This window comes from Notolabrus celidotus, chromosome 10, assembly GCF_009762535.1.
Source record: "Notolabrus celidotus isolate fNotCel1 chromosome 10, fNotCel1.pri, whole genome shotgun sequence".
Lineage (NCBI taxonomy): Eukaryota > Metazoa > Chordata > Actinopteri > Labriformes > Labridae > Notolabrus > Notolabrus celidotus.
Window position 1 is genome coordinate 11,758,673 of NC_048281.1, and position 9,980 is coordinate 11,768,652.

Below are 9,980 nucleotides of genomic sequence, written 5' to 3' on the forward strand. Positions count from 1 at the left end.
GGCACAGATTGATTTTAAGTATGTGGATTAAATGAATTCTCTTTATGACATAAAAGGACAACCTCTCAGTCTGTTCCATGAGCCTTACCTGCTTCTTTCTCTGAGCAGCAGCTCTACCTAGTGGTTGACGTGTAAATTGCCAATGACAGATATCCACTGCTGGACACATGCTGTATTTCTTTATTTAAAAAATCACACACTCAGGAAAACAAATGTGCTATATGAAATATAAAAACAAACATTAGACAGACGGATGGGAGAGTTTTCAGAGTTCAGGCGGGGTTGTCCACAGTCTCGTCTCCTCTTGGGTAAGACTCCACCTCCATACTCATCAGGAACTCTGCAAAGACACACAAGACCATCTGCTTTCACTTCTTGCACTCTAATAGTAGAGCAGTGTTATAAATAATAAAAGTCAGTTTTAGGCCGCTGGAGGCACCATCACCATGTTTTCAGTTCTAACTTTTAGATAATAAAGAGTTTTTATTTTACAGCCATGTCAGCCTGACTAAACGAACCTTCTGTGTAGTCGATGTCCGGCCGTGTAGAGACAACAGCCCACGCCATGCCCACAAGCAGCGCCACTACCAGGTTCACCACAATCCATGGCCGCAGGATCTGCTGCTCCGAGCCTGGAGGCCTGCCGGAGGTTAGAGTTAGTTTAAATACAACCAGCATATAACAAGGGGAAGCAGAACAGGACACGCAGCGAGTCCTCACCACAGAGTCTCGTTGGCTGTCGGGTAGAGGTTGATGCGGTCGCTTGTCATTTGCTGACTGAGGGACAGGATCAGGGCGATGAAATATACTGAACACAAACACACAGGAGAGAGAGAGAGAGAGAGAGAGAGAGAGAGAGAGAGAGAGAGAGAGAATGAGAATGAGAGGAGAGTTATTACAGGACATCATCATCCTCATCTTCATCATCTCTTTGTGCCTATAAACTCACAGAAAGAAGCCAGAGCAGCAGGGTCGAGGGTGAGGAAGCCTCTCAGAGCCATGGAGGCTTTGGCCAGGTTCACTCTGCAGGCGATGAAACAAAAAGTCACCTTTATTAAATTAGCTTTTAAAATGTGATGAACGGTTTCGTTCCTTGAGAAATGCTGGACTTTTTATTTGTATTTTCTTTCAATTTAACTTGAAGAAGAACATTACATGGTTGTTTCTCAGGACGTTTTATTTTTCATGTCGTAGTTGGAGTATAACTCGTGTCTTGTGTTCAACAACTTTTTGAAAGTTATTTCATTTATCTTGAGTCTTCTTATTCAACGCACATTTTCACTAAACTTAACTTTACACCCGAAGAAGAAGAAAAAAAGAATATTATTATATAAACCAGAAGAAATATTGTACTTTTGAATTTACATATTTGTCTGACAGCTTTTACTACTTAAAAACAGAATATGTGTACACACGGAAGATGTCCACAGTTTGTCAAATTTTGTGTTTTGTTTAATATTTCTGACCTTTTGTTCAAGTACAGCTAAAACCATTGACTGATATTCAATCAAAAATAATTTTAAAAAATTTAAAAAATTTATAATAGTTGGAGTCATTTTTCATACAAATTTTTTTGTTTTCCTGAATATTTAAATAATTGATTTGTTTTTTCAAGACGTGAGCTGTTGATTTGTGATAAAATATTTCTCCTTATTTAAAAAAAAAAATGGGAGAAACAAGCATACCATCCATCTAAGGGTAATATAAATAATTATCCCAAATGAAAATATTTATTAGTTAAAGAAATTTATAAAATATTAAAAGATTAGCTCTTATTGTTCAATTCTGCATGAAAATAAAATAATACAATCTACTGATAGAATAAATATTATAAGAAAATTTTTATTCTTAATGTTTCACATCAAACATTATTTAAATAGTATTTAAATAATGTTTTAACTGCAGGACTTTCTCTTCCAACAAAGTAATAGTGTGTTATGAGAACGTATTTAGCAGTCACACACACACACACACACACACACACACACACACACACACACACACACACGCGCGCACACACACACACACACACACACACACACACACTGACCTGTCGAAGGCGGACACGGTGCTGATTGCGAGCAGCAGGTAGAGCAGGGACTGGGCGGGATAGGCCAGCGGGTGGTACTGGTTCAGCAGGTTGGGCAGTGTGGTCATCTGCTCGCCCGCCAACACGTACACGACGATGATGTTCCAAACGGCATAACCCGCCAAGAAACCGTGAGAGAACAGACCGACCACCCTGCAGAGGACGAAAAAACACACACACGGACCATGTAGATCAATATCACAGACTCAGACAGTGCTCAGGCCATCTGAGCTTCTCTACACTCATTCATTAACAAGTGGTTCTAGCTACGACCTCAAATAGATCCTCTCTCTGTGGAGACATGAGGGCTAACTAGCTGATACACCAGGTGATGAATTAGTCACATTAGCCTCCTGCTCCTTGTGTCCCCTCAGAGTGAAGACTTTTGATTTACAACTCAGACAGGAATATACTGAATATGAACCAGGTCTTTTCTTAAACCTGGTCCTCAAAGTGCATCACAATCATTATCCAGCTCAGTGATGGAAACAGGTTTACAGGTGGTGTCTATGCAGACCTGAAGCTGCTGTGGACTTTCAAGGCAACGTCTCTGGTGGTCCAGAGCGGTCTGGGGTCCAGGTAGTCATCCATCATCTCGGAGTGTCGGAACTGATCCACACGCTCTGCCTGGAATCGCCCTGCAGACACACACACACACACACACACACACACACACACACACACACACACACACACACACACACACACACACACACACACACACACACACACACACATTATGTTCTGTTCTTTAAACTATACAAATTATATACTAACAAGTACTACTATTCATTTCACCACTATCATCTATCCCTCTCTCCAACACGGTCTCAGCAGATGTGTGTCTAACATGAGTCTGGTCCTGCTGGAGGTTTCTGCCTGTTAAAGGAAGTTTGTCCTTGCCACTGTAACTTGCTAAATGCTGCAAAGTGCTCTGCTCATGGTGGATTAAGATGAGATCAGACTGAGTCCTGTCTGTAAGATGGGACTGGATCTTATCCTGTCTTGATGTTGGGTCTTTGTTAATAATAGAACAAAGAGTACGGTCTAGACCTGCTCTGTTTGGAAAGAGTCTGAGGTTAACATATGTTGGGATTTGGCGCTATATAAATAAAGATTGATTGACACTTCTTCAGGTGAGAGAGCAGCGTGAATCAGCTCTGCGGTCTCTCCTGCAGCTGAACTTTATTGTGCCAGGTCTCATCAATCTCTCTGAGTGACTTAAGAGATTTGATTGGTCAGGTGAGGCCAGCTGCAGGTGACCCAAGTAGCCAACAGCATGGAGGCAGCAAGGTGCCAACAGTTTGTAATGTAGGTTACTTCAGTTAAACTTTGCCCCTGACGTTAAACACAAACGAAAATACGTCCAACTGTCTGACTAACCTCTTTAGGCAGAGGAAACGATTAACCTCCTCATTTCAAGAATCTCATTGTCTAAACAAAAGAGGTGATGTTTACGAAGAAGGTCTGCAGTTACAATCATCAACATGATGCATTCCTGCAACGAGTCAACGCTGCCCCCATGACGAGGAGCTGTTTCATTCAGTCAGATCTTATAAGCAGTGCAGAGTAGATTTAATCACTCCAGCTGTATTTACAGAGCCTAATGTTGATACTACAGGCTGTGAAAGAAGATGGACAGCACAACCATTCCCTCAAAGTAAAGCCAAAATATGTGGAGCTCTCTTCATACATGTTACCCAGCAGATTCACACTCACTGTTCCTCTCCACAAAGACTTTCCCGACTGGCTGGCTCTGCCCGTGCGGAGCGGAGAACAGAGAATGCTGGGGGATTGGGGACGGTGCGTCTGTGATGATGTCGTCGTCTTCAGCGCCAAGATCGTTGCTGTAATGCTCTGCTGCCTTCACCTTCCTGATGTAAGAGACAGGAGAGACGAATCTGTTAGATTTCCTTCAGGATGAACTTTAGTAACCCTTTGTGTTTCTGTTCTCATGCTCACTCTGACCTCTTCTTTTTGGTCTTTCTGGTCACAGCGACAGTCGTCTCCTCGTCGACGGCTGGCTCTGTCGTGTTCCCATTTGGTGTGTCGGCATGATCGACTTCTTGATCTGATAAAAAATGAAAATAAAAACTTTGAAGACGGTTCATTCTAAGTATAAGTCCGGCACAGTTAAGACTCTTTAATAAGACAACATCTTTTGTTAAAAGTCAGCACAGATTAGATTAGATTGCACATCTAAACTGTTCTTGATCAAAAAACTCTGTTTTTAACTTAGATATGTAAATAAACTAGACTAGTCTTGGTTTTTAAAATAGTCTTAACCTTGCATTCTTTCTAATGTCGAGCAGAGAGCACACTGGTTGTGAGCGTCTATAAGGAAATGGTCGTACCTCTCTTCTTCTAGTTTCTAATCTTCCTGATCACAGCATGATGCTGTATTCTAACATGTTGTGACTCTTCAGGTGCTAAATTTGCAATCTGGTGACACTCCAAAAAACAACACAGCATCAAATTAAATACATCGGTCCTTGAACCAGTGAGACACGTGACGGTGGAGACTTCTATTCTCCTGTTAAGTAAACAGCCAATTGGCATCCACGTGTCATAGCTGCGGCAAAATGAAGTACATGACCCAATCATTCCTCCTGAGTCATCCTGTCTCTAAAACATGTTGGACGCTTAAACACGACCTCGGCTGTTCCTCCAAACACAAACATAAACCCTCGATAGAAGCTGGAGCAGTCGTGTTACCGATGGTTGGTGCTCTCTTCTTCTTCTTCTTCTTCTGTGGTGCTGGATCCTGTGGCTCTGGGGTCAAAGGTTCCCTGCTGTCTGACTGGCTCTTATTGGTCAGCTCCTCCATTTCCATGTCCAGAGCTACTGAAGACGAACAGATGAAACACATCAGAGGAGAAATGAATATTCTGTGAGATCTATGAACGGTAGTAGAATCTGTCAGGGAGACTCTTGATATCTGATGAGTTTGGTTTCAGTCCGAGAAGTAAATTCCAATCATGTTCATGCAGGCTTTGTGTTTTTTTTCAAACTAACAGTCTGAGCGGAGAGGAAAGATGCAGACCAGGTGACCACTCCTGTAAAAGCACAACGATAAAAATGTGTTTTTAAAAGAAATTTAAAAGAGGATAAAGAGTTTGCTAATCTGATCTACTCAGGGAGGTCGTTCCAGAAGGTCAGAGCGCTGACAGAAAAGGACCGCTCACCTTTGCTCCTCAGCCTCGGCTGTGGGATGACGAGCTGAGCCTCAGCTGAGGATCTCAGGGTACGACCAGGCACGTATGAGGTAAGGAGATCAGAAATGTACCAGGGTGCAAGTCCAGAGTGTCATTAAAGTTATATTTTTTGGGGGCATTTTCACCTTTAATGGACAGGACAGTTGGAGGACAGGAAATATAGGGAGTAGAGAGTTGGGTAAGACACGCAGCAAATGGTGGAGGCTTGAATTGAACCTGCGACCTCTGCAACGAGGGCTATTGCCTCTGTATTTGGGGCATGCTTAGACCGCTAGGCCAACAACGCCCGAGAGTGTCTTTAATAAGTCGTCATGTTAGACATTAAGATTCTCTGAAAGTTATTCGAGGAACCATGGATCAAGTGTTGGCAGCAACCCTGACTGTGGACAATATCTCTAAACTCCATCACACTCAAGCTGTTAGTCAGACTGTAAACACTGACCAGCTTTAGATTAGAGGAGTCTAGACCTGGATATCTGATACCCGTGGTCCAGATCTCCGCTGGCTGCAACAGACACCACTAAACATTAGCCTTCACCTTTACGATTGACCTCCATGTTTATTATTCAAAAGCCAATGGGCGCCAAGATTGGGGGGATGCAGTACAGGAGCTCACTGTTGGCCACATACTCTTTCACTAAGCTCTTCGTCAGAGCAGTGTCGATCCAAGACTGAGCGTTGTCTTACCTTCTCCCTGCTCCTCTCCTACGCTGACCTCCTTCTTCGGCTTCTTCTTCTTGCTCTTGACGGTCGGCATGTCGGCGTGTCTGTTGGAGGATCAACAGTTAAAAATGTGAAAGTCTATTATGGAGCTCCACCATCGTGTAACGGACCGTATCCCTTTGAGGAGGTTTTCCATTGAGGTCAGTTAAGTACAGTTTAACACGGATCTTACGGATCACCTGATGTTGATGCTAATTTGAGGTAATTAGATTAGCCTGAGGTTTGACAATAGGTAGAGCGACAACGATCCAGGAAACACAAAAAGAGAATGTAACACACGCTCTTTAAGTTCATTATAAGAGCTGTGCTGTTGTTATAAGTTATTATTTATCCAGCATGTGTGATTGTTGGGGGTAAATTTGAGGTCCAGAGTCTTCCTGCTGGACTCTAATAGTTGTTTAGCATCCCATTGTATGTCACATGCATCATTTAGTCAGTTTATTTTGATTCAGTGTCATGCAATAAAATGGCACCCAGCCCTGATGGACTTACAAGACACTTAAAAAGAGGAGAAAGAGATGAACGATTATTGCTCTCATCAAACAACAAACAAAAGTAAGTAGGAGCACGATGTTAAACCTCAGACCCTACAGCACTCTTTAAATAATGACCAAAAATAAAGAAAGCATAATACTATGCAGCTGAAAGGCATTTGACACAAACTGAGTGGAACATCTAAGTGTATGATACATTGAGAAATGGAGAAAAAAGTGCTTCTCATTTCATATTGTATTGTATCGTATTGCATTGTTACGCATTGTAATGTATAGTATCGGATTTTACCATATCATATCACATTGCAATGTATCGTGTCGTGTCATGTCATGTCGTGTTGCATTGTATCGTATCATATATTGTAACATATGGTATTAAATTGTAATATATTGTATCTTAGCATATTGTATTGTGTATCATGTATCCTATACCATTGTAACGTTTTGCGGGGTAACGTATCGTATCAAATCGTACTGTATCGATTCGCAACATATTGATTTGTACCATTTCGAATGGTACCATTTTGAATCGCATTGCAATGTATCGCATTGTGTTGTGTCGTGTTTTGTCGTATCTTATATCGTAACGTATGGTATCACATTGCAACGTATGGTATCGTTTGGTATCGCATTGTAATTTAATGTATCAATTTGTTTCGTTGTTTGTATCGTATCGTATCATTAACCGTGAGGTATCGTATTCCATTGTAATGTATCCTTTCGTATCGTAATGCTACATATCAGATAATATTGTAATGTATCGAACCGTATTATATCTGACTATTAGTTTTCAAAGTAAATCTTCATCAGAATTAGGAATCCTTATAGGTCGCTAACAGCATCTGTTTGGCCCGTAGTGCTAAAGGCTGACCTAGTTAATCCCTTCTGATGTAGTAGTTGTGTATCTTATTTATAAGAGGAAATGTTTCTATAAAGGTTTGCATATAAGTGTAAATCATAGCTCACCTGTTTCGCTGATCCGGTCCCTGGCTCTGAAGAAACACTAAAGACAGTCACCACCTTCCCTTCTGTCTCAGGTCTTAAGAAGCTGAGGTGAAGTGTCTTTGGATGAGCCTCAGCGTAAAGTCACATCCCGTCTCTTAATTTCCCCAAAAGTGGATTCAAGATGTCCGAGTGTCTCTGCAATCTGACAAATGAAAACTGAAATGATCCCAGAGTGAGCAGAGGAAGAAGAACAGAGAGGAAAAAGAAGCTCAGCTGCAGCTTTGAGACATGTCGCAGGTTTACTGCGACAGGTGGCACATGTGCTGAGCCGGGAGGGCCTACAGGAGCTTTGTGATTGGTTGATCAGCTGTGATGTCACCTGCTGGCAGTGCTGCAAAGAAGCTATAGATGCTCATGATCCGACACCATAATTCTCCAACCAGTCTTTTCTGCAACAGATCCAATCACTCTGAAGTCTGCAGGTCATCCAGACTCAGAATCAGGCCGTATGAGGTCAGAGAGGTGTCAGGGTAAACACAAGACCGCAGCATTAGGAGGGTTATTGAGGATTGTAGGAGTTGATGTATGTGAGAAATGAAATAAGAAACAAGTTAATGTTTACATTTGGGAGCTTGGTTCTCATAAACTTTAATATAATAAATAATATATTCGTAAAATGGTTGACTTTTTTTTGTTGCTGGTTTGATTCTTAAAAAAATAATTGCAGACATTGTTTTGATTTTGTAAATGTTTTGAACACTGTTCAGATTCTGTTAGCATGTTAATATTGACATTAATCCATGAATGAACACAAAGTGGTCTGGTGTTGTAGAGGAATGAGGATGGAGCCCCGAGGAAGGCCTCTTAGAAAGTTTAATGATTCCCCCTTCTCTTTGTTAAATACACAAAAACAGGCGATAAGTCAATTTCTACCACTTGACAATCCATTATTTTTATCATTTATTTATTCAGACTTTGCTTTTACTTCCATTTGAACACACAAGCACTCCATAACAGCAACAAAAAAAGATACATTACATTACATTTACATTTTTTGTCTTGTCTTTTTACAGATCAAACAACTACAACGCCATTGTAAAATAAATAAAAACATAAATCTTATGTATCTCAAAAAAATAATAAAATGCTTCTGTGGGATGGTTTCTGGGTTTCATGTCCTTTAAAGTTTGTTTCAGCTTGCATATAATATTAATATCCCACTAATAAAGACTCGTAATAGCAACCTTTATGCAGATGACCCTGTGTCGTATTCATCTAGCTCCCAAAAATCAAACCATAGCAGGATTACAACCAGCTTATTTTCAATGTCTATTCAATCTGAAGCTTATACTGAACGCATAAGAGCAGCAAAGAATATCTCACACAGCACTAAAAATATTAAATTACTCCTGTAGCATAATCTAAAAATTTAAGCACTTAAAAGGTTGTTGCAATTTGTCCCTCCAGCACATATTCTATCGATCTGTATGCAGATGACACTGTTGTATCTATCTGGCTCCCAAATTAACAGGATACAATCTGTTTTTTACTTAAATTCATTTAATGTAGCTGTCTGCAGAATCTGAAGCTTGTATTGAACTTAACATATACAATTTTCTGCAGAGGCTGAGCAGATTTTTAGCATCCATGCATTTAAAACATCTAGCTTCTAAAGTAGTGATCACGAGGAACTTTGAACTGAGCTTGGACAGAATGCTTTTCACTTGTTTTTAGCTCATGCAAAGATTAGATTACAGATTATTGTTTTATATTTGGCTAATTTTAAACTTTAATTCAATATCTGAGGGCAGTTTGTGTCTTTGTGTCTCGAATCATGCATGTTTTTCTTTCTTGCATTTAATAACAGCAGATTCATAGATCTCAAAGTTTAAATCAGGTTACATTTACAGAAGGATAAATTGATGAACATGAGCATTTAGGTCTCTGTAGAAAAATCAAATAGTACTGCAGTGCAAACCTGCAGAAACTGAGCAGGTGTGTTGTCCGTCTATACAGGTCAAAGTTAAAACCCCCACACTGCAGGAACCAGGTCAAGACATCGAATCCTATTACACACAGACACACAGACACATACACACACAGACACATACACACACGCACACACACACACACACACACACACACACACAAACAAAGACACACACACACACACACACACACACACACACACACACACACTTACTCTACATATGGAGTTGTTAATCAGAGGCGATACATATTTATGTAAAAAGGAGGTGATTAAAATGTTTGAATTTACCTCTAAAAATATAAATAAATGTTGCATAAAATACAAACATTTTTTAATATTACTCCTATTATTCCATGAGTACAACTTGCTGTTCTTGTTTATGTTGCTGTCTCATCTAATAAATAGAATTATCTTTTTTTTATTTCCCCAGGAATATTCTTATAAACAAACAAAATCTCCTCAGTGAAATCCTGCGTCATCAGCATAGAACAACATCTTAAACTCAAGTATATCTCATGTAAATA

General features: G+C 40.3%; 1 protein-coding gene across 2 annotated transcripts; it reads right to left on the reverse strand.

Moving 5' to 3' along the window:
- Positions 1-166: 166 nt before the first annotated feature.
- Positions 167-8,043, reverse strand: LOC117819891 (transmembrane protein 237A-like). 2 transcript variants are annotated; one of them, XM_034693406.1, is made up of 11 exons: positions 7,488-8,043; positions 5,992-6,071; positions 4,805-4,930; positions 4,058-4,160; positions 3,809-3,963; positions 2,607-2,727; positions 2,051-2,242; positions 950-1,023; positions 721-808; positions 519-640; positions 167-340 (listed from the first exon to the last, which is right to left on the reverse strand). In XM_034693406.1, the coding sequence occupies exons 2-11, from the start codon at positions 6,059-6,061 to the stop codon at positions 273-275; spliced, it is 1,119 nt and encodes a 372-aa protein (XP_034549297.1). In that variant the 5' UTR covers positions 6,062-6,071; positions 7,488-8,043; the 3' UTR covers positions 167-272. The 2 variants fall into 2 exon arrangements, with proteins under 2 accessions (XP_034549297.1, XP_034549296.1); XM_034693405.1 differs by having other exon boundaries at positions 4,805-4,933.
- Positions 8,044-9,980: the final 1,937 nt, after the last annotated feature.

Excerpts from the sequence above, each read along its gene's own strand:
- LOC117819891 (XM_034693405.1), bottom strand. The coding sequence starts at position 6,061 with ATGCCGACCGTCAAGAGCAAGAAGAAGAAGCCGAAGAAGGAGGTCAGC. Across the intron at positions 4,934-5,991 it reads AGGAGAGGAGCAGGGAGAAG|TAGCTCTGGACATGGAAATG; the intron begins GTAAGACAACGC and ends GTTCGTCTTCAG. Across the intron at positions 4,161-4,804 it reads GAAGAGAGCACCAACCATCG|ATCAAGAAGTCGATCATGCC; the intron begins GTAACACGACTG and ends ATTTTTTATCAG.